The 25,347-nt window shown below is 42.6% G+C and overlaps 1 protein-coding gene across 3 annotated transcripts in view; it reads right to left on the bottom strand.

The window, feature by feature from the left end:
* CRCP (CGRP receptor component) overlaps positions 1-23,809 on the bottom strand; it is a 39,815-nt gene extending 16,006 nt beyond the window's left edge. Inside the window, exons 1-4 of one of the 3 annotated variants that reach the window (XM_002722281.5) lie at positions 23,562-23,809; positions 10,001-10,037; positions 7,633-7,731; positions 5,472-5,566 (exon numbers count right to left, since the gene is read on the bottom strand). In XM_002722281.5, coding sequence (XP_002722327.1) covers positions 5,472-5,566; positions 7,633-7,731; positions 10,001-10,037; positions 23,562-23,569 — 239 coding nt within the window. In that variant the 5' untranslated portion in view covers positions 23,570-23,809. Of the gene's footprint in view, positions 1-5,471; positions 5,743-7,632; positions 7,732-10,000; positions 10,038-23,561 lie in introns of all 3 variants that reach the window. The other 2 variants (XM_070064752.1, XM_070064753.1) reach the window with 2 other exon arrangements.
* Positions 23,810-25,347: the final 1,538 nt, after the last annotated feature.

Raw genomic sequence — 25,347 nt, 5'->3', positions numbered from 1 at the left:
CTCTCTCTCTACTCTGCTTCTCTGTAACTGCCTTTCAAATAAATAAAAAATCTTTAAAAAATAAAAAATCATGCTTATCATTCAGAAACCAAAAGCAAAATACTCAAAAAGGAAAAAGCTTAACTGGAACCCTCAATTAATGAACTCAAAGGATCCTCATTTCTAATAGCTTCTATAGCAGCCCCTTAGATGGCTCTGAGAATTAGAATTAAATGACACTGTTATATTCATGAAACACTAAACAAGCTTGATAAATGGAAACTTCTGTAGGTAGAGATGACACTACCCTGTTCCATCGATATTATTTGCACAACCGAGCTCCCCAGAAGGAAGGGTCTGCAATTTAGCACATTAGAGGTGAATCCTCCATAAAGTGTCTAACACACCAAAGATCAGGAACAACTTTGGATAACAAGTCATAGAAACACATTAAAACTGAATCACAAAGAAATGAACAGATCCATAAGTAGTGAGGAAACTGAAATCAGTAATTAAAAACACTGTATTAAAAAAATTTTTAAAAAAGATGGGAGGGATTGGCCAGTGCTGTCACACAGTGGGTAAAGCCACCACCTGCAGTGCCAGCATCCCATATGGGCCCTGGCTCGAACCCCAGCTGCTCCACTTCTGATCCAGCTCTCTGCTATGGCCTGGGAAAGCAACAGAAGATGGTTCAAGTTCTTGGGCCTCTGTACCCACGTGGGAGACCTGGAAGAAGCTCCTGGCTTCGGATCGGCCCCGCTCCAGCTATTGCGGCCATTTGGGGAGTGAACCAGCAGATGAAAGACCTCTCTCTCTCTGTGCCTCTCTCTCTAACTCTGCCTTTCAAATAAATCTTAAAAAAAAAAAAAAAAAAAAAAAAAAGGCGGAGCGGGGTTGGAGGGCCCAGTGTTGTGGTACAGTGGCAGCAGAGCGCTGGTTCAAGTCCTGGCTACTCCACTTCCCAACCAGCTCCGTGCTAATGCGTCTGGGAAAGCAGTGAAAGATGCATCAAGTGCTTGGGCCCCTGCCACTCACATAGGAGACCTGGACGGAGTTCTAGGCTTCTGACTTCAGCCTGGACCAATCCTGGCCGTGTGGCCATTTAGGGAGTAAACCCTTTTTGTCACTCTGCCTGTCAAGTTAATAAATAAGTATTTAAAAAAAGAAAGGAAGAAAAAAAAAGCCTAGGACCAGATGGCTTTACTGGTCAATCCTACCAAATATTTTGAAAGAGTTAATACCAATCTTTCTTGAAATCCTTAAAAACAAAACAAAACAAAAAAAAACTAAAGAGGACTACATCCTTATCCATTCTATGAGTCCTAAAAGTTCTCATTAGCAAAGTGAAATAGACATGAAAACTAGGGACCAATATCCCTCAGTAATATTGATGCACAATACTAACACACAAAAGAACTATGAACACCACGACCATGTATTTATTTAAGGACTGCAAGGATGTTCAACATACAAAAATCAACCAGCATGAGCATTTTGCACAATGGTTAAGATACCACTTGAGAAACCAGCATTTCATATTGGAGTGCCTAGTTTCAAGACCCAGCTCTGCTCCTGATTCCAGCATCCTGCTAAGATACATCCTGAGAGGCAGCAGCGATAGCTCAGGTAGTTGGGATCCTGTCATCTATTTGAAAGACTCAGACTGTAAGCCTGGCTCCTGGCTTCATCTCGGCCTAGCCCCAGTTTTTGCAGGTATTTGGGGAGTGAACCAGTGGATGGGAGATCTCCATCTGTCTCTCAAATAAATAAAATAAATAAATACAAATTGAAGGGAAAAAAACAAACAAACAAACATGGGGTCAGTGTTGTGGCATGACAGGTAAAGGTGCTGCCTGTAGTACTGGCATCCCATATGGGTGCTGGTTCAAGATCCAGCTACTCCATTTCTGATCCAGCTCCATGCTAATGCGCCTGGAAAAGTAGCAGAAGATGGCCTAAGCCCTTGGGCCCCAGCACCCACATGGGAGTACCAGAAGAAGCTCTTGCCTCTTGGCTTCGGATTGCCCAGCTCCAGCCATTGTGGCCATCTGGGGAGTAAAAGAGTGGATAGAAGATCTCCCTCTCTTTCTCTATCTTCAAATAAATACATTTTTTAAAAAAAAGTATTTAAAAAATTAATGTAATACACTATATTAACAGAATGAAAAGGGAAAATAGACATTTCAATTGCTGCAGAAAAAGTGCATGTGACAAAATTCAATACCTTTTCAAGATAAAAAACAGTCAACAAACTATGAATAGAAGGAAAACCTCTCAACATAGAGTATGAAAAAGCCAAAAGTAACATCATACTAAATGGTGAAAGGCTGAAAGCTTTTTCTCTAAGGTTGGGAACAAGACAAGTATGCCCACTTTTACCACTTCTATTCATCATAGTATCTAAAGTCCTACTCAGAGCAACTGTGCAAGAAAAAGAAATAAAAACCCATTCAAACAGACAAGAAAGAAGTAAATCTCTGTTCACAGATACATGATCTTATATGCAGAACTGTCTAAGATTTGATATTTGTACTCTATAGCAGCTGTGAGAATTACGTTGCTGTGAGAATTAAAATTAAGTGAGAATATTTGATGCTAACAGATGAATTCAGCAAGGTGACAGGATACAAATCAACCATCCAAATAAAACTCTAACAATGAATAATCTGAAAAGGACATTGAAAACACTACATTATTTATAATTACATGCAAAATAAAATACCTAGAAACAAATTTAATCATGAAGAAAGACTTGTATGCTAAAAAACTACAAAACATTACCAATAGAAATGTAAAATGGCACAAATAAATGGGAACACATGTCCTGTTCATGGATGGGAAGACTTAAGTAATGTTAACATGTCAATACTATCCAAAGAAATCAATGTATCAAATGCTATCCCTATCAAAACCCCAAATGGTGTTTTTAAAACAGAAAAAATCTATCCTTAAAATTCTTCTGAAATCTCAAGGGACACTGAACAGCTAAAATAATCTTAGAAAAAAAAAAAAAAAGAACAAAGTTGAAGGAGTCACACTGCCTGATTTCAAAACTTACTACAAAGCTACAGTAATCATAATAGTGTAGTACTGGCACAAAGACAGGTACATGGATCAATGGAATAAAGCCCCAAAGAATTACCTGTATATGTGATCAAATGATTTTTGACAAGGGTATCAAGACCATTCAACAAGGAGAAAGGACAACCTCCTCAACACATGGCATTAGAAAAACTAGATGTTGGGACTGGCACTATGGGTAGCAGGTAAAGCCACCGCCTGCAGTGCCGGCATGCCATATGGGAGCTGGTTCAAGTCCTGGCTGCTCCATTTCTGATCCAGCTCCCTGATAATGCGGGAAAGCAGTACAAGATGGCCCAAGTTCTTGGGCCCCTGCACCCACATGGGACACCCAAAAGAAGCTCCAGGCTCCTGACTTCAGATCAGCTCAGCTCAGCCACTGCAGCCATTGGGGGAGTGAACCAGTGGATGGAAGATCTCTCTCTCTCTAGCTTTCTCCCTGCCTCTGTCTCTGCATCTGCATCTCTATAATTCTGCCTTTCAAATAAATAAATAAATCTTTAAAAAAGAAAAACTAGATATTTACAAACAAAACAATGAAGTTGAACCCTCATCTTACACCACATCAAAAAATTAACAGATCAAAGATCTAAATGTAAGAGTTAAAACTATAAAACTATTAGAAGAACATGGGAGGGAAGCTTCATGACATTGGATGCGGCAATAACTTCTAAGATATGGCATTAAAGGCACAAGCAATTCATTAAAATTAAAAAATTCATGTATCAACAGAGTAAAGGCAACCCCCACAGAATAGAAGTGGGGCCAGCATTGTTGTGCAGCAAGGCTGAGTCGCTGCCTACAATCTCACATCCCATATAAATGCTTCTTCAAGTCCTGGCTGCCCCAATTCTGATCTAGCTCTGCTAATGTGCCTGGGAAAGCAGTGGAAGATGGCCCGGTTACATAGGTCCTTGCAGCCATGGGAAAGACTGGGATGAAGCTTTTGGCTCCTGGCTTTGGCTTGGCCCAGCCCTGGCTGTTGCGATCATTTGGTGAGTGAACCAGTGGATGGAAGATTGCTCTCTGTCTCTCCCTCTCTCTAACTCTGCCTTTCAAATAAATAAATATATCTTAAGGAAAAAGAAGAGAATGTTGAGAACCACTTATCTGATAAAGAATTAACATGTAAAAAAAAAAAAAAAAAAAAGACCTCCTAAAACTCAACAATAAAAAACCAAACCACCCCATTCAAAAATGGGCAAAGGACTTGAAAGATATTTCTCCAAAGTCATACAATGGTCAAGAAGCACATGAAAAGATACTCAACAGTACTTATCATTAGAGAAATGCAAAATCATATCACAATGAGACTATTTCAAACCCTTCAGATGACTATTATCAAAAACACAAAATATTACAGGTAATAACAAGTGTTGACAAAAATATGGAGATGGAAACAAAAAAGGTATAGTCCTTTGAAAAAACAGTATGGTGTTTCCTCAAACAATTAAATACAGAATTATCATAATGATCCATCAATTCAACTTTTAGGTACACATTTAAAAGAACTGAAAGCAGAGTGTCAACAAGACACCTGTATTTTCATGTTCATAGTAGCATTGTTCACAACAGCCAAAAGGTAGAAGCAACTCAAGAATACACCAACAGACGTTAGATAAACAAAATGTGGCTTATACATAAAATGGAATATTATTCAGCCTTAAACAAGAAAGAAATTCTCACAGAGGCTACAACATGGATGATCCTTGAAGATATTATGCTAAGTGAAACAAGCGAAGCACGGAAGGACAAATACTGTATGATCCCACTCACATGAGGTACCCAGGAAAGTCAAATTCAGAGACAGAAAGCAGAATGGCAGCTGCCACAGGTTGGCAGCAAGGGAGATTGGGGAGTTATTGTTTAATGGACATAGTTTCAGTTTTGCAAATGAAATGTGTTCTGTGGACAGGTGTCAGTGATGACTATACGATGTGAATACGCCTGATGCTACTGAACTACACACTTTTGCCTCAAGGAAACACACACATCAGTGTGTTCACTGACCAACTTTTAAAGAAGTACATTAATCTTTGAACCTGACTTTTCATCCAATTTAGTCAGAATAAGACAGGGGGATGATGGGATATGTCATATGAACTGAGAGGCCAAGAAAAAAAATTTAGATGGTAAAAAAAAAAAAAAAAAAAAAAAAAAAAAAAAACACACACACACACACACACAAAACACAAAGAAACCACTAAACACTATTTCTGGCTCTAGAAGGATCCCTATGTCTGTCAATTATTTCATCTACACTATTATGATCCTAATTTAAGAAGTACTGCCTTTTAATTATAAATCACAGACTCAACAAAATATAAATACAGTTACAGAGGAAGGCTTTTCTAAGCTATCATTTCATTATGGTCACTTTCTTCCTACTTAAGACAATTTTTACTTACTTAGTCAGCTTGTGGCTTTTCATTGCTGTGAGAAATTCTCTGACAATCTCAGGACTCTGGTGCCGACATGGTGTTTTTGATATGTACTTTAATGTCTACATACACAAACAAAAAAAAAAAAAGAGGCAAACATAGGCAAAAAAAAAAAATAAAAGAACAAGAAACGGGGAAATCAATGACTACAACTTATAATTTAGTATTTTGAAATTTTGCTTAAAAATCCTTTAAAAAAAAAAAGCATTCAGGAAAGTCAATCTTCATATAAGAATTTCTGAAAGAAAAAAAACCCAGTAGTTAAAACAGGAAGAATAATTAGTGACATTTTAGAATTTTCTGATCTTGGGGCCACTGATATAGTACAGCAGGTTAAGCCTCCGCCTGCAGTGTCAGCATCCCTTATGGGCACTGGTACGAGTTCCAGCTGCTCCACTTCCCATCCAGCTCTCAGCTAATGGCTTGGGAAACCAGCACAAGTCCTTGGGCCCCTGAACCTATGTGGGAGACCCAGATAAAGCTCATGGCTTCTGACTTTGGATGAGCCTAGCTCTGGCCATTCTGGCCATTTGGGGAGTGAACCAGCAGATGGAAGACCTCTCTCTCTGTCTGTAACTCTGCCTTTCAAATAAATAAATAAATCCTAAAAAAAAAAAAAAAAAAAAAAGAATTTTCTGATAATTAAAAAAACTCAAATTGACAAATTCGGTTATTATACTTCCACTTTTTAAAAGAGGCGCCCAAAGAATAAAAATCTTGTCCAGATGGAAATACTCATATATGACTAATAAAGAAATGGCTAAGAAGTGACAACTCTTGGTCGGCGCCACGGCTCACTAGGCTAATCCTCCGCCTTGCAGCACTGGCACACCGGGTTCTAGTCCCGGTCGGGGCGCCAGATTCTGTCCCGTTGCCCCTCTTCCAGGTCAGCTCTCTGCTGTGGCCTGGGAAGGCAGTGGAGGATGGCCCAGGTGCTTGGGCCCTGCACCCCATGGGAGACCAGGAGAAGTACCTGGCTCCTGTCATCGGATCAGCGCGGTGCGCCGGCCACAGCGCGCCAGCCGCAGCGCGCCAGCCGCGGCGGCCATTGGAGGGTGAACCAACGGCAAAGGAAGACCTTTCTCTCTGTCTCTCTCTCTCACTGTCCACTCTGCCTGTCAAAAAAAAAAAAAAAAAAAAAAAAAAAAAGAAGTGACAACTCTTACAGAGAAGGAGTGAGGACAATGCACAATGCTTACAAACCATTAAGAGTACATGTTTGGCCCAGTTAAGACATCTGTAACCCTATACCTGGATTTGAGTCTCACCTCTGCTTCCTATTCTAGATTCTTGTGAACGTGCACCCTGGGAGGCAGCAAGTGATGGTTCAAGTAGGTGGGTCCCAGTCACCCAAGCAGGAAACCTGGACTGAGTTCCCAGCTCCTGGCTTCAACCTGGGCCAAGCCATTGCCGGCATTTGAGAAGTGAAACAGCAGATGAAAGCTCTGTCTCTACCTCTCAAAGAAATGAATAAGTAAATAATTTAAAAATCAACATCAGGTAGCAGGTTAAGCTGCAACCTGCAACACTGACATTCCATACGAGCAATGGTATCAGTCCCGGCTGTTCTCTTCCAATCCACCTCTCTGCTAATGTACCTGGAAAAGCAGTGGAAGACCCAGATGGAGCTCCAGGCTCCTGCCTTCAGCCTAGCCCAACCACGGCCGCTGTGGCCATTTGATGAGGAGACTAGCAGAGGGAAGATCTCTGTGTCTCTCTCTTCAACTGTCTAGGTTGCTTTGCCTTGCAAATAAATCAATCTTTAAAAGCAACAACAACTGTATCCTTTCCCTGTGATGCATGTACAACAGTCATGACTATAATAGCTTTCAGTCAGATCTGTGAGTCATGCAGTAAATTACAGAAGCCTCAGGATGAGGATTCCCAAATATGGAACTGGGGTTCAGAGGTGAGGGCAGTCAGACTATTCCTTCCACTTTTGTGGCTAACTAACCACTTCTGTTGGCCAAATCACCCCCACTTTTATATAAACAGAATAAACACTGGGTTAGAGTAACACTCCGCACATGAGGTAAGAGGTGATCTTGATTGGGTGGCCAGTTATCAGCAGAGTAAACCAACAGCGCTCAGTGGTGGCTTAGGGAGGCCTCCAGAAGCCCAGGCTTACTTCATAGGTGATAGTATTCAAGTTCTGTTGCCCAGAACTCTGTTTATTCTTCCCACTTTGTTTACGCCGCTCTTTCAGATCAGTTAGTAACTGGAACACCTAGGAAGAGATATACAAAAGACTTTATAAATACATTTGAGAAACGTTCTATTCCAAGGTCCATGATACTGGAAGATAATTAGGGGGTACGGCACTGTGGCATAGTGGGCAAAGCCTCGGCCTGCAGCACCGGGCATCCCATATGGGTGCCTGTTTGAGTCCCAGCTGCTCCACTTCTGACCCAACTCTCTCCTTATGGCCTGGGAAAGCAGCAGAAGATGGCCCAAGGGCTTGGACCCCTGCACCCACATGGGAGACCCAAAAGAAGCTCCAGGCTGCTGTCTTCAGGTTGGCCCAGCTCCAGCCATTGTGGCCATTTGGAGAGCAAACCAGTGGATGGAAGATTTTTCTGTCTCTCTCTTTCTCTCTCTAACTCTACCTCTCAAATAACTAAATAAAATCTAAAAAAAAAAAAAAAAAAAAATTTTTTTCATGTACATTTAAAAAAAAAGACAATTAGGTAAGTATAATACCTCTTTCTTCCTTACAACCTGCCTCCCAACTCTTGGATTGGAGTAAATATGAATCCCAGAAGCATGAGACATTTAAAAAATGCTCTTTTATCTAAATCAAATAATCCAAATTATTTTAATTAAAATATTTCAAATGTTTCCTATCAGTATATGCCATCTAACTGATCTCTGATCTCAAAAAACATACCAGATATTTCAAAAATATATAAATATTTTTATATTTAGATAAGAGTATAAAATAAATAAATTTTGCTAAACTAAATATATAATATTTTTAAAAAGGGTTTTGTTCCTCTAATATGAAAATTTAGCATAATAATTTCTTTCCAGAAAAGAAAAATTATGAAGCAAGTGATTTAATAGTTTTCAAAAAAGAAAGGACGAAATGCTACATTTCCCAGCAAGAGAAAAACAGATGTGTATCCATGCTGGGGTGGGAGAAGGGATCTCTGCTGTTTCAGAGACTCTGCCAGAAAATGGAGGGAAATACAGGCTCACAGACCATTATTAGATACAATGCAACTCCTATCCCTGCCTGCTGTTCCTTTTACAAATACATGGGGCCCAGTGAATGCATGGTGTCCCCAATGGACAAAAGATCAAACACCTAGCAAAGTTCAAAATGGACAAAGAGGTTCCTAAAAGCCAATGGGCTGACCAACAGACATTTCCTTCCTGTTTTAAGCAGCAACCATTTAGGATGAACCTTTTGGAAGGAATACAGCCAATCGTGTTTATTCCAGTACCTTCTCTAAATATCACACAATGGAAACTCAGACCTCCTTTAACTCTTTATGAGTTTAGACTCTGGCATATGGAAAACTGGGCCTGTCAGATGCTGGTACCAAATAGGCCCTGTGCAAAATAGGTACACAAAATACTATCACATCTCCTCCTTCATCAACCTCTTTCTTTCCTCCCTTTCCCCAGCAACCCTACCCTGTAAGTCCCTTAAATTTTAAGTCTTCTAATCATTCATAATGGTGATTCAACTAAACCTTTACTTTCAAAACAAGGATGGTACCACCTATGGACTGAGGATCAAAATAATAATGTATAAAAAAGCATTTCATAGGTAAAATGGGTAATTATGAAGAGAAATAAGCATTTTATTAGAAAACTTTTGCACACAGAAACAGTGCTAAAATAGATGGCTTCCATCCCAAGAAGGCATCCCCAATGGTTACTAGAATTTTGAGGACTTAGAAAGTTTGCTTGATTTAAAGTCTTCCCATCTTCCCAGAAATACTACGTATGATTTATCAAGCCTCAAATAATTCAAGATCCAACCGACAGGGCCGTCTATCCTGTTTTAAAAGTGAAAACCCGGCCGGCGCCGCAGCTCACTAGGCTAATCCTCCGCCTAGCGGCGCCGGCACACCGGGTTCTAGTCCCAGTCGGGGCACTGGATTCTGTCCCGGTTGCCCCTCTTCCAGGCCAGCTCTCTGCTGTGGCCAGGGAGTGCAGTGGAGGATGGCCCAGGTGCTTGGGCCCTGCACTCCATGGAAGACCAGGAAAAGCACCTGGCTCCTGGCTCCTGCCATCGGATCAGTGCGGTGCGCCGGCCGCGGTGGCCATTGGAGGGTGAACCAACGGCAAAGGAAGACCTTTCTCTCTGTCTCTCTCTCACTGTCCACTCTGCCTGTCAAAAAAAAAAAAAAAAAAAAAAAAAAAAAAGTGAAAACCCAAATGAATCCAGTAATTTCTAACTAAATCTAATTCAACAATCCCCAGAAGTAAAGAGATACCTTTCTGGGAGAAAAACATATACAACAGTCCACTTCAAAGCCACTTACCTCATAGTTACTGAGCAGTGCAGAATTGGCATCCTTCCTGCAAAAGAAAAGTAAGTTATTATCAGTCCAGGCTTATACCCTTCTCTGGGTATTAAATATCATAAAAGAATCCAGTAATCCAGTTCAGCAATTTGGGGACTACATCCTAAAACTGAGAAATGTCCTAAATCCTACATGGTTTAGCAGGTTGTAGACAACTTCAGAGTGTTCTTTCTTTTTTATATCCACAGCATATCACACACCCATCACCAAGCAGATGATTAAAATACTATACTTGTCCCAATTCTATACAGGCAGAAGTATGAGTTCCGGAAGGAAGAAGTTGGGGGCAAAAACCACAAAGGGTGAAGGAGTCAATAAATAGTGGGGGTGTTAGAAATAACACCCTCCCGAACCCATGTCTTCTCCCCATACAGCATCAGCCTCCCATTAGCTACTGACTTCTTTGCAGCCAAGTCCTTACACTGAATCAACAGAAAAAGTCTTTGTCTTAATATTAACATCCCACTGCCAAGTCCAGCAACGGTCAAGAATCCCAACATCCACTAAATGCCAAAGGTATTCATCTTCTATGTCAACTCAACAAGCAGAGTTCACTTGTTAAACAGTGGTTAAAAGCCTGATACCCTTGTGTGACAGCTGATCAAGGCAACACATTATATTGTGCGTGTGTGTGTGTGTATAGTGTGATGTGACTTATTAAGTTATAACAGATCTGTTCTATAATATCACATCAGAAAGTATTGTTTTAGCAGTCTAGAGGTAGCACAGTTTGATAAGAGTTTTGAAATCAGACAAATTTGGGTTCATATTCTAGTTCTGCCCATTAAAAAGGGTGTGAATTAAAGTGAGTTAAAGCAAAAAATGGGAATAAGCTACTATCTAGAAGTGTAGCACAGATTCTAAATTCAGCTCCACTATATATAAACTGTGTGAATATGGGCAAGTTATTATCTCTCTCTGCTTAAATTTCCTCATCTATAAAATGGCAATTATAGTGTCAACCCTGTAAGATTGTTTACAGTCTGACACTTGTAAAGAACCTGAAACACAGTAAGTGCTCAATAAATGCCATTATTACTACTACCTGTGCTACTATGAGCACCATAAACTCCTCCTACCTCATAAAACTATGATGACGAAATGAGACTACGTATTTTAAGTTTAGCATCATTCTTGGTGCTTAGTAAGATTTCCATAAGTAGGGACTATTAATTTTTTTAAAAGATTTATTTGAAAGTCAAAGTTACACAGAGAGAAGAGAGGCAGAGAGGTCTTCCATCTGATGGTTCACTCTCCAACTGACCACAATGGCTGGAGCTGTGTGAGCAAAGCCAGGAGTCAGGAGCTTCTTCCGGATCTCCCACATGAGTGCAGGGGCCCAAGGACTTGGGCCATCTTCTACTGCTATCCCAGGCCATAGCAGAGAACTGGATCAGAAGTGGAGCAGCCAGGTCTCGAACCGGTGCCCATATGGGATGCTGGTGCTTCAGGCCAGGGCATTAACACGCTGCACCACAGCACTGGCCCCGGGAATATTAATTTTTAAAGATATTATCTCACTTAATTCTTATCAAAAATTCTGTGATGTAGGAACTATTAGTATGGTTCCTACTTTACAGATGGTGAAACAGAGGCTCAGAAACAGTAATCTACTGAAGGTTACACAGTAAGAAACCTAAGTGAAGCAGATGATAACTAAGGAATTCTGAAAAATGAGACTGGATTGGATGAATGGAAATTAGTAATTAGAATCCTAAAAATTCAGGTGGAGTACTATGGATCTGACATAATGTGTGACAGGGACTTATTGTATGTTTTAAACCAGGAATGGGGCCAAATGATGAAAATGATGGCACAAGATTTCAAAGCATGGGCCAACTAGATGAGTAATTTTCCCAGTCAATAAACAGCAAAACTAGCAGGTGGTTCACCCAGGATGGACCCAAGCCTGACATTGCCAGCATACTGATGTCAGCTTAGCAACCGAATCAACACGTGAAGCTTACCAAATGCCACCAGTGATTCAACAACTAGTTACAATTTCACAGTACAATGTTGCCCAAATGATCACTACTGCATTCAGATCACAAACATAACATATAACAAAAAAAAAAGTGGTATGTGTATTTGGGTTATTTGGCCTAGTGGTTAAGATGTTTGCATCTGGGCCAGTACCATGGCTCCATGTGGGTGCCCGGTTCTAGTCCCGGTTGCTCCTCTTCCAGTCCAGCTCTCTGCTGTGGCCTGGGAGGGCAGTAGAGGATGGCCCAAGTGCTTGGGCCCCTGCACCCACATGGGAAACCAGGAGGAAGCTCCTGGCTCCTGGCTTTGGATTGCCGCAGTGCCAGCTGTAGCAGCCATTGAGAGGTGAACCAATGGAAAAAGGAAGACCTTTCTCTCTGTCTCTGTCTCTAACTCTACCTGTCAAATAAAAAATAAATAAATAAATAAAAAGATTTTTGCATCTGGTATCAGAAGCCCTAGGTTCCATTCCCAGCTCTGGCTCTTGATTCCAGCATTCTTGCTAATGTGAAACCCGGGAGGCAGCAGTGACAGCTCAAGTAATTGGGTTCCAGTCACCCAAGTGGGAGACCTGGATTGAGTTCTTGGTTCCTGGGTGTTAGACGCATTTGGGGAATGGACCAGCAGAGGGGGGAGTTAGCTCTTATTCTCTCTCTCTCTTTCTCTCTCTCTCTGCCTTTGCCTCTCAAATTAAAATAATAACAAAAAGAAGCAAACAAAGGAAGGGCAATGCACAATTAGTGTGGTACAGTTCATCTGAAATTGAAAATGACATATCCAGCCACATGCCATCTTTGTCCACTTAATCAGGAAGTCAGCCTACAAAGGCTTCCTCCTTCATTTGCTTGAAATTGAGTTACAACTCCCTGTGCTCTCTAAAACATAAGGCATTAAAATATCCCTTCCCAAAACAGCTGACTGGGGAAAATAAATACAAACATTTTGCTTCAGGGCCAATGGATCTATCCCAGGTGCCATTGTTAAAACCTCATTCTCAAATCACAACCCCTCCTCCATCATGCAGAGAAAGGTGTCCTTGGTCCCTCCAAGTGACTACTCCATTACTCAAATAATTATTCTTAATGCAAGAATCAAAAGAATAGCATCTGCCTTTTCTAGAACCAATACAACAAAGGAGGAAAACACATATATTTTAATGAATCTTGTTTTGGAACCAAGAGAACAATGGATATTTACACAGGTGCTGAGCAAAAGCTCATTTACTCATTGAATTTTTTTATTAGGATGATAAATAACTTTTCAGTTCAGCTAAATACTTAGAAGAGATGCCAATACATGCTAGACCTTCATTTATTCAATAAAATGTCAATGGGTACACTATCCACCTCTTATGACGTCCTAAATGAACTCTATGTAGTGGGGGAAAAATGTAAGGCAGTTTTTATCCTCAAGAAGCTACTGCAACCACCACAGGTGACAGGTTATTGGGAACAGGACACAGCAAGATCAGGTGGACATCAACTTATCAGGTTATCCAAATTAACAGCACCAATAATGGTGATGCACTAAGACAGACAGATCCATTATAGCAATCCTGCAAAAATGTTAAATTTTAATCTAGTCATAACAATATAATTAGATGATTCCAAGTTGAAGAACATTCTTCAAAATACCAGGTTCTAAGTATCACTGTCATCTGTCACAATGCCAATGTCATAAAAAGAGGCTGGGAAACTCTTCTAGATTAAGGGAGATTAAAGAAACACGACAATTAATGCAATGTGCAATTCTCACTGGATCCCAAAACAGATGGGGGCAGGGGGAGTACCAATCAGAAGGGCATTACTGGGGCAGGGAAAGAAATTTTAGTAACAGTACTACAGCTGGATCAGGCTATTTCCTGGCTGTGATAACAGTATTGCAATTGCAATAGAATGTCCTTTTTCTTGTCTTTTCTTCTTTTTTTTTCTTTTGACAGGCAGAGTTAGACAGAGAGAGAGAGGGAGACAGAGAGAAAGGTCTTCCTTCTGTTGGTTCACCCCTCCAAATGGCCACTACAGCCGCCACGTAGCACCAATCCAAAGCCAGGAGCCAGGTGCTTCTTCCTGGTCTCCCATGCGGGTGCAGGGCCCAAGCACTTGGGCCATCCTCCACTGCCTTCCCAGGCCACAGCAGAGAGCTGGACTGGAAGAGGAGCAACTGAGACAGAATCCGGCACCCCGACCGGGACTAGAACCCAGGGTGCCGGCACCGCAGGCAGAGGTTTAGGCATGTGAGCTGCGGCACGGGCAGAATGTCCTTCTTCAAGAAAGAATGACACTACATAATGTCTACAATTCTCAAGTAGCTCAGTAAAATATATGTATGCATGGGTATAGGAAGAGAAAGTTTAACTCATGTACAAAAGAAACGAGGCAAATACTGAAGCCAAAATGAAATGGTACTCTTTTTTGCAATTGTTCCACAGGTTTGAAGATTTTCAAGCTAATAAACTGAGGAAAATGGAAATGTAAAACTAAAGGAATTTTATAAGGCTAAAAAATTATTATAACTTATAATTTGAGGATATAATAAATTTTCCCATTGTCCTTTACAGCTATTAGAATCTGACAATGGACACATCTATGAATTATAAGTTTTCAAGCTGTTGATCCCTATAGAACAGGAACTGTCTGCTCTGTACCATATAATACAATGTAATACATACACATGCAATCAGACTTCTAGAAATTGTCCACCTACACAAATATTCATATTCCCCTATAGGACTTATAATAGAATGCCACTGGTTTTATTTACAGATGTATAAAACAAATATTACAAATGAATTTTTAAATTCTACAAGGGTACTTCAAAGAGTTTATGGGAAAGTGGAATTAAAAGTTTATTTTGGGGGGCCAACACTGTGGCACAGCAGGTAAAACTGCCACCTGTAGTTCTGGCATCCTATATTGGCACCAGCTCAAGTCCAGGCTACTCCACTTCTGATCCAACTCTCTGCCATGGCCTAGGAAAGCAGAAGATGGCCTAAATCCTTAGGCCACTGCACCCATTTGGAAGACCCAAAAGAAGCTGCTGGCTCCTGGCTTCAGATTGGCACAGCTCCAACAGATGTGGCCAATTGGGGAGTGAACCAGAGGATAGAAGATTCTCTCTGCCTCTCCTTCTCTCTCTGTGTAACTCTGCCTAAAATAATAAAATAAAATACTAAAATAAATAGAATAGAATTAAAAAAATAAATAGAAAAAAATAAAATGAAATAAAATAAAATAAGACTTCTGAATCTACAAGGGTACTTCAAAGAGTTTATGGGAAAATGGAATTAAAAGTTTATTTTGGGGGGTTGGCACTGTGGCATAGCAGGTAAAACCTCCACCTGCAGTTCTGGCATCCCATATGGGCACCGATTTGAGTCCTGGCTACAACACTTCCCATCCAGCTCTCTGCTATGGCCCGAGAAAGCAATAGAAGACGCCCCAAGTACTTGTGCCCCTGCACCCATGTGGGAGGCCTGGCAGAAACTCCTGGCTCCTGGCTTCAGTTCAGTCCAGCTGCAGCCTTTTGGGGAGTGAACCAGCAGATGGAAGACCTCTCTCTCTGCCTCTGCGTCTCTGTAACTCTGCCCTCCAGATAAATAAATCTTTAAAAAGGAAATCTTATTTTGAAATCCATGCACACAAGGGGTCATCAAAACATTCAGGGTAGGGGCCTGCACTGTGGTGCAGTAGGTTAAACTGCGGCCTGTGACATCAGCATCCTATGTGAAGGCCAGTTCAAGTCCCAGCTGCTCCACATCCAATCCAGCATCCCTACTAATGTGTCTGGGAAAGCAGTGGAAGATGGTCTAAGTATTTAGGTCCTTGCCACCCAGGTGGGAGACCCAGATGGAATTCCAGGCTCTTGGCTTTGGCTTGGCCTAGTCCTGGCCCAGTCATTGCAGCCATTTGGAGAGTGAACCAAATGATGGAAATTCTCCTCCCCACACCCCCAATTCCGTCTTTCAAATAAATAAATAAATCTTAAAAAAAATTTAATCTTCAGAATTACTGAGAATTCAGGGTAATTATATATTATGTAAAAACAATATAAGGGTTTCAAAAACTTTTTGCTCAGTTGCTTGACGTTGACTTGCTATTTGAAATTTAACCTGTCAAATCTGCTTAACTTGCTGAGCCAAATTAATAGATATAAACAGCTACTTTGGAAAACTGGATTCTGAATAAACAGAACACGATGATCTATTGACTTTCCTTAAAAGCACACACATTCACAAAAAAAGCTCACACAAACAGTGCCTATTAATTGCCACACAGTGAACTCTTACGAACGGAATGACGACCAGAATTGCTCAAATTCTCCTTTGTTCAGCCTATGCTATTGATTCAAGTGATGTTTTCGGTACAAGACAACTAGGTAGCAGACACAGTCAAAGAGCAATTTAACCTATAGTATTCTCTTGGGAGCTAGTAAACAAGCATCTTTTCTCTGGTCCGTTACGGAATTGTTATACTACCTAACTTTTTTCAATCTCAGTACTTCCAGCTGTAAAATGAAAGAAATCCTGACACAATCTCAAAAAGATGGTAGAGAGGATAGTGGCTATCTTCCTAACTATGTATATTAAAGTTCAAAAATAAGAGTGAACACAAGACAGGTATATAAGTTATCTCAAAGGGTTAAAATGGGCAAACACCTTATATATACACACACAGTTCACAGCTTACAGCGGTTCAATCTAATGATTTTTTTTGACTTTATGATGCTGTGAAAGTAATATATATTCACAGGAAATCGTACCTCAAACCTCAAATTTGATCTTTCCCTATGCTAGATCTTTTCCTCTGTAGAGCAGCGAGGGGTAACTCTCAGTCAGGCACAAGATCACAAGAAGAAACAACCAATACTCCCCTGTGTATTTATTTATTTGAGAGGTAGAGTCACAGAGAGAGGGAGAGACAGAGCGAGAAGTCTTCCATCTGCTGGTTCACTGCTCAGATGGCTGCAAAGGCTGGAGCTGGGCCTATCCAAAGCCAGTGGCCAGGAGCTTCCTCCAGGTCTCCCACATAGATGCAGGGACCCAAGCGCTTGGGCTATCTTCCAAGGTTTTCGCAGGCCATTACCACAGAGCTGGATCCGACTGGAGCAGCTACAACTTGAACCAGCATCCATATGGGATGCCGACACTCCAGGCAGATGCTAAACCTACTACACCACAGCATAGACCTCAACGTTTTGTGTTGTTAAGCTATGCCATACAGAACATTAGGTATACTGAGTGCATTTTCCATTTATGACATTTTCAACTAAAGATGGTTTTATCAGGGTATAACTTCTGCGTAAGTCAAGAGGCATCTGTATGGAAATACTTCACTTTGCTATGATATTTTGTATCTTTTTACTTGAGAAAAATAAGTTTTTAAAAGATGGTCAAGAAATATTTTTTTTAAATTCTGTCATTAAGGCAAATAAATCACAAATATTCTTCCTTTTAAAAAACTTGGGGGGGGTTGACTCTCACTGGGATTAAACATGACAATAGGTCTGATCTGATTTCATCATCATTTAAAAAAATCATCTATTATTTTTCACTTTATGTTTCTGTGTGGGAGCAAACTGTTGAAATCCTTACTTAATGTATACTAAGCTGATCTTCTGTATATTAAGATAATCGAAAATGAATCTTGATGTGAATGGAAGGGGAGAGGGAGTGGGAAAGGGGAGGGTTGTGGGTGGGAGGGACGGTATGGGGGGGAAGCCATTGTAATCCATAAGTCGTACTTTGGAAATTTATATTCATTAAATAAAAGTTAAAAAAAAAAAAAAAAAAACTTGGGGGGGGAGAAGGCAGCACCGTGGTGTAGTGGGTAAAAGCCACCTGCTGTGTCAGTATCCCATATGGGTACCAGTTTGAGTCCTGGCTGCTCCACTTCTGATCCAGCTCTGTTATGGCCTGGGAAAGCAGTAGAAGATGGCACAAGTACTTGGGCCCCTACACCTACATGGGAGACCTGGAGAAGCTCCTGGCTTCAGATAGGCTCAGCTCTAAGCCACTGTGGCCATCTGGGGAGTTAACCAGCACATGGAAGACTTTTTCTCTTTCTCTCTGCCTCTGCCTCTCTGTAACTCTGCCTTTTAAATAAATAAATAAAATCTTAAAAAAAAAAAAAGCCAACAACAAAAAACTTCTGGGGGCAGGCATTGCAGTGTAGCAGGTTAAGCCACCGCCTGCAACGTAGACACCCCATAGGGGCACCACTTGTGTCCTGGCTGCTCCACTTCTGGTCCAGCTCCCTACTAATGTATCTGGAAAAGCAGCAGAAGATGGCCCAAGTGCCTGGGTCCCTGCAGCCACCTGGGAGATCTGGAAAAAGCTCCTGGTTCCTGACTTCAGGCTGGTCCCGCCCTGGCTGTTGCAGCCATATGGGGAGTAAACAAATGGATGGAAGCCCTCTCTCCCCCTCCTCTCTGCAACTCTAGCTTTCAAATAAATAAATAAATCTTTTAAAAAATTTTAAAACCATCTGGTGTCTGTCTTTATATACTTTTACATACCCCATAGCTGAAAAAAAAAATAGTAAAAATGTAAGGGAGTGTTTCTTTCAAGCCTCCACGCTACAGGTCCTAGGAGCGTCTGATAGAGACCCAGTATGTATTTACTGAAGAGTCAAAGGCCCAGAGAGGGGTCACAACTCATGTTGGAGACCAGGCAGCAACCAGAAGTGAGGTCTCCAAACCTTTCCACTACAGGGGCCACTCCACTTCTAAATCATACATCCACCTCAGAAAACCTCTTTTTCCCATAAACTACAAAATTGGTTTTTTTAAAGATTTGTTTATTTGAAAGGCACAGTGACAGAGAGGAGGAGAGACAGAAAGAGAGAGGAAGAGGAGATCCTCTGTTCATTGGTTTACTCAATTGTCTGCAACAGCCAGAGCTGGGCTAGGCCAAAGCCAGGAGCCAGGAACTCCATCCTGGTCTCCCCATGCGGGTGGCAAGAGCCCAGATCCTTGCATCATCATCTGCTGCCTTCCTAGGCACATTAGCAGGAAGCTGAATTGGAACTTGAGCAGCTGGCACTCCCAAGCAATGCCTCAACTTGCTGTGCCACAATGCCCACCTACTGCAAAATTCTTGATTGATTTCAGTAAGTCACTGACTCCTTGGGAGAAGCATACAGGTTGTTACAGGAGTAAAAACCCTAGATTCAAACTGTTTCATTTAGGAAATCAGAAAATCTATATGCCCAGAAATTAGGATATTAGTTAATTAATTTATAGTTATTAAACTAATAAAGTTTTGTTATATTACTTCATTCAACAAGTATTTCTTGAATGCCTACTGTGTGCCAGACATAGTGCTAAGCACTAGGTAGACATATATTGGTCCCTGCCTTCATGATACTAAACAACTAAATACTTCTATTATTAAAACTTGTGGCCAGCACCGTGGCTCAATAGGCTAATCCTCCGCCTGCGGCGCCGGCATACCAGGTTCTAGTCCTGGTAGGGGCGCCGGACTCTGTCCTGGTCGCTCCTCTTCCAGTCCAGCTCTCTGCTGTGGCCCAGGAGTGCAGTGGAGGATAGCCCAAGTGCTTGGGCCCTGCACCCACATGGGAAACCAGGAGAAGCACCTGGCTCCTGGCTTTGGATCAGCGCGGTGCGCTGGCCGCAGCAGCCATTAGAGATGAACCAATGGAAAAAGAAGACCTTTCTCTCTGTCTCTCTCTCTCACTCTCCACTCTGCCTGAAAAAAAAAAAAAACCACTTGTAATTTTTTTAAAGATTTATTTATTTGAAAGAGTTACAGAGAGAGGAGAGGCAGAGAGAGAGAGAGAGAGAGAGGTCTTCCATCCAATGGTTCACTCCCCAATTGGCCACAACAGCCAGAAGCCAGGATCTCCCACGCGGTGCAAGGGCCCAAGGACTTGGGCCATCTTCTACTGCTTTCCCAGGCCATAGCATAGAGCTGGATTGGAAGTGGAGCAGCCGGGTCTCGAACCGGCATCCATATGGAATGCCAGCACTTCAGGCAAGGGTGTTAACCTGCTGCGCCACAGCGCCGGCCTCAAAACTTGTAATTATTTAAGCAGAAAGTAAACCAAGGCGATGAGAAAGGGAAAAAAAAAGCCGGGGTGGGGGGTGGGGGGGACTGATTTTGGACTGACTAAAGAGCAAAGGCATCTTTAAAGAGACACTCCATCTGATAAGGGGGCAGGGCAGGAGAGTTATACCAAGGAGAAGGAATAGCAATTCAAAGATCCAAAGGGAGGAATGGGCTTGGAAAGTCAGAGGAACAACCTGACAAATTGTGTACTTTGAAGGGGATGACAGTGACAGAGATACAGCTGAGGCAAGGTTATACAGGGTCTTGTAGGTCCTAGTAAGAAGTGCAGATTTTCTTCAAGGACAATGGAAAGCCAATGAAGGGTTTTACACAGCAGGTGACCCGATCCAATTAATATTTAAGCTCACTCTGGTTGCTACATAGACAAAGCAGTGAGAGCCAAACAGCTATTTACTTAATCCAGACCAGAGATGACAGACTAGAGTTAACAGTGGAGCTGGTGAAAAGTAACCCTATATTTAAAATGTTTGAAATGTAGAGATGACAGGACTGGCTGATGGTTATGGGTATGGAAAAGGGGCTAGGTTTGTGCTTTAAGTAACAGGAAAAATGGGAAAAGGGGATCAGAAATGTATTTCAGGGAACAATCAAGTTATAGATGATTAAAATGACCAAGTGAGAGAAAATAGAGAGAAAGCCTCCCAGGACTAAGAAACATTTAGATGCCAAACAAGGGAGGAAGGGCAGCCAGGGAAGGACACTGGGAGGTCCTTGCTGTAGAAGACAATCCAGGAGAGCCTGACACAAGGCCAGGAGTTCTAGCATTTCTCTATCAATTGATGCTGAGGGATCAAGAAAGCTGAGGCCAGAAAATCAGTTTTGGATTCGATAAGACAGAGGCTCAAGTAATCTTCACAAGAGCCATTTCTGCAATAAGGATGAGTCCAACAGCAGGCCAAGTGAATTAGGAGATATAACAATTTTCAAGAAGTTTTGCTGTGAGGGGAAGCAGAAGTGTTGGGCAATAGGTGGGCAAGAATAGGTGAAATAGAAATAGGTGAGGACGAGGGATTGTTACAAGATGTACGCTATGGGTATTAATTTGAGTGCTCAGTGTCTCCCAAAGGCCCACCTGTTAAATATCTGGTGCCCAAAGTCTTATGTTAATGGCACTAAGAGAGTAGAAACTTAATCCAGTTATGATATTTGAAGGCAGAGCCTTTGGCAACGGATCAAATTGGGTCATTAGATTTCAACCTCCATTATTAAAGAGACCACATAAACATGCCCATTCCCTGTCTCTTGCAATATGATTTGAGGATTCTGCCAACATGAACGCCATCACCAGACACTGAACCAATGAGATCTACCCCATCTTGGACTGTGAACTAAAGAATCCTTCTCTCTTTATAAAATTAATTGCCTCAGGTATTTCATAAAAAGCTGACCAATACAATGTATAGGTTGAACTGGCCTGTATACTGATAGGAAATACTCTGGTAACGTGGGAAAATTAATGATGATGGCTTATATTAATTTATGAATGATTTCATGTTGCAGGCTAAACCCCATTAGTGGGTTGCTTGCAAACTTAATTTAGTGGGTCAACTTTTAGTAAACTAGACAACAGCAGAGTAAACTGAATAACTTAAAATATGGACCTGGGGCCAACACAGTGGCATAACAGGTAAAGCCACCGCCTGCAGTGCTGGCATCCCATATGGACACCAGTTCGAGTCCCGGCTACTCCACTTCCAATCCAGCTCTCTGCTATGGCCTGGGAAAGCAATAGGAGGCCCAAGTCTTTGGGCCCCTGCACTCGTGTGCAAGATCCAGAAGAAGCTCCTGGCTCCTGTCTTCGGATTGGCACAGCTCCGGCTGTTGCGGCCAACTGGGGAGTGGACCAGTGGATGGACAACCTCTCTTTCTCTCTGCCTCTCCTCTCTGTGTAACTCTGACATCCAAGTAAATAAATAAATCTTTTTTTAAAAAAAGTATGTACCTAGGCCAGCACCGCGGCTCAGCAGGCTAATCCTCCACTTGCGGCGCCAGCACCCCGGGTTCTAGTCCCGGTTGGGGTACCGGATTCTGTCCCAGTCGGTGCTCTTCCTGTCCAGCTCCCTGCTGTGGCCCGGGAGTGCAGCGGAGGATGGCCCAAGTCCTTGGGCCCTGCACCCGCATGGGAGACCAGGAGAAGCACCTGGTTCCTGGCTTTGGATCAGTGCGGTGCACCGGCCGCAGCACGCCGGCTGCAGCGGCCATTGGGGGGTGAACCAACGGAAAAGGAAGACCTTTCTCTCTGTCTCTCTCTCTCACTGTCCACTCTGCCTATCAAAAAAAAAAAAAAAGTATGTACCTGTCATTTCCGTTTTATATGTAAATAGTGAAGTTAAAGTAAAAAAAAAAAAAAGTCTGGGGACCAGCACTGTGTCTAGAACGTTTACCTTCCACCTGCAGTGCTGGCATCCCACATGGGTACCGGTTTCTTCACTTCTGATCCAGCTCTCTGCTATGGCCTGGGAAAGCAGTAGAAGATGGCCCAAGTCCTTGGGCCCCTGCAACCACATGGGAGACCCAGAAGAAGCTCCTGGCTCCTGGTTTCCAATTGGGCCAGCTCCAGCCATTGCAGCCATTTGGGGAGTGAACCAGCGGATGGAAGACACCTATCCCCCTTCCCCTCCCTCTCCCCGCCTCTCTGCCTTTCAAATAAATAAATAATTCTTTATTTTAAAAAAAAAAAAGGTCTGAAAACCACCAGTTCATAAATCACTAACCACGAAGCAAAAATTTAACCTAAAGGAAAATGTTTTCATCGGTGCCACAGAAAACACAATATAGACATGCCTACAAGTTTACACCAATCATGTAAAAAGCCACATGCAGAGTAGAAGCAAAAGTTTCTATCTGTACTCGGTACGATGAGGAAACATGGAAAAGATCACGTGGCGTTAAATTGCTGGAACTTTTACTCCTTGCTTATACCGTGCACACACCCGCCTCGTACTGCTTCTGATCCAGTCCAGATACAATTCCTTCTCCCAGAAGCCCCGCCCCCTCCCCTAAAGGGCCGATAGCTCCTCAGCAAACTCAGATGCCACCTCTTTGTGAGGGTTTCTCAGGAGCCCCCTACCCCCAAGCACAGCTCTGTTCCAACCCGCAGCCATCTCTCAAGGGCTTTATGCTTTCCAAGTCCCCGCTCGGAAACCAGGTCGCGCTGCCACTGGGACCCAGGAAAGGCCAGTAAATGAATGAGGGAGGGAGGAGGCCCACTGAAAGCCAGCCGACCGAGTCTCACTGGGCCGGGCGCCCCAGACACCGGGAGCGGAGGTTCAGCGCGGCAGAGCGAGAACCCCCGTCTTCCTCGGTCCTCCACTCCCAAGACCCGGCCGTCGCCGCTGAGCCGGAGTCGCCGCTGAGCCGGAGTCGCCGCGCCCTCAACCCTGTCTCTAACAGCTCTCGGCTCCCAGCGGTCTAACCGTCTCCAGCCGTGCACCCAGACCCAAAGCTTACACTTCCATGTCGTCCTCGCGCCCTCGGCCCCAGCAGCCTGCAGATAAGGAGCCAGCCGCGGCGCCGCCGCAGCTCCCCTAACCTACACAGCACTCGCGGCGGTCGCGGGCCTCCGCGGTGCACGCTGGGATCGCCGCGCTGCACGCCGGGATCGTGGTGGAGCCGGGAGGTTCTCGCGGCCGGGCGCCGCTCGCCTGGCCGAGCGGGCTGTCTAGCGTCTGCGGACGGGACTTAAGCAAAGTGTTTTCACGAGTTAAGCTTCCGAAGGCGTGGTCGTTTTTGTAGGCCTTTGCAGTGTTAAAAAAATCCCAGGGCGGGGGCCAAGAGGAGCTGTGCTCTTCTTCGGATCCAGCTCTGCTATGGCCTGGGAAAGCACTGGAAGATGGCCGAGTGCTTGGGCCCCCGCACCCGTGAGGGAGACCCAGATGAAGCTCTTGGCTCCTGGCTTCAGAGTGGCCTAGCTCTGGCCCTTGTGGCCGTTTGGGGAGTGAGCCAGCTGATGGAAGACCTCTTTCTCTGCCTTCCCCTCTCTGTAACTCTGCCTTTCAAATAAATAAATCTTAAAAAAAAAGAATAAATAACCTTAACCTGAACAGGCTGTGTCTGAGCCCTGGGGCTGGGGCTTTTCTCGGAGTTTGCCCAAAGTACATTATCTTTCTTGAGGAAAGATGCGCAGGATGGGATTTTTTTTTGCTTGGAAATAGCCAAAATGCCCAACAATGGAGAATTGATCATGCTTCAGCCATGTATGTAGGCATGCAAAGTGGATAAACACAAAATGGAATATTACTCAGCCATAAGAAAGCATGGAGTACTGACATTTGAAACAAAATGAAAGGAATTAGCATTATGCAAAGTCAAGCCACAGAAAGACAAATACATGTTTTCGCTCATATGTGGAATATATACGCATGTGTGTATAGTAAAAATGTGGATGCCATATTATTTGGTGTATATTTATAAATGTTGTCTTCACGATTTATATCCCTACACAATAATGCAGCCTTATTTCTTCATTTTATGATCTTTGTCATGAATCCCATGTTATATTAATATATCCACCCCTGATTTCAAAAAATATGAAGTATATTTACAAATGAAGTGAATATGGAAAAGTGTTAAATGAAACGAATATGGAAAAGTGTTAAAAAATAAATATATGTATGCTCAGTGAACGCTATACTCCTCTGTATTCTTTGAAATATTACAAAATAAAAACATTTTCAGGATAGGATATTTAGGAGCTGGCACTGTGAGCTCAGCCTCCACCGCAGCACCAGTATTCCCTGTGGTGCCAGTCAGTGTCCCAGCTGCTTCACTTCCAATCCAGCTCCCTGCTATGGCCTGGGGAAGCAGTAGAAGATGGCCCAAGTGCTTGGGCCCCCGCACTGATATAGGAAACCTTGAAGAAACTCCTGGCTTTGGATAGGCTCAGCTCCAGTCTTTGTGGCCATCTGGGAAGTGAACCAGCAAATGGAAGACCTCTCTCTATGTCTCTCCCTCTCTGTAACTCTACCTCTCAAATAAATCAGTAAAATCTTTGAAAAAAAAAAAAAAAGGCTACTTAAAAGATGCAAGTTGATGTGGCGTGACCTAAAAAAAATCATATAGGAAAAAATTACCTAAAGGTATTGGGAGGTATAGCCATTTATGTGTTAAAAACAACTGGGAAGGTTGATGTCTTTTGCCTTCTCTATATGTTGATATGTTTGAAGTGTTTTTTAAAGACTGGAAGGCAATATGGCAGAATATGAACAACAGCAGGATGGTAAGTCAGTTGCTACTT

Source organism: Oryctolagus cuniculus, chromosome 19 (assembly GCF_964237555.1).
Source record: "Oryctolagus cuniculus chromosome 19, mOryCun1.1, whole genome shotgun sequence".
In the NCBI taxonomy this organism is placed as follows: domain Eukaryota; kingdom Metazoa; phylum Chordata; class Mammalia; order Lagomorpha; family Leporidae; genus Oryctolagus; species Oryctolagus cuniculus.
The sequence above is the reverse complement of the archived record's forward strand: the minus strand, read 5'-3'. Positions and strand labels throughout refer to the sequence as shown.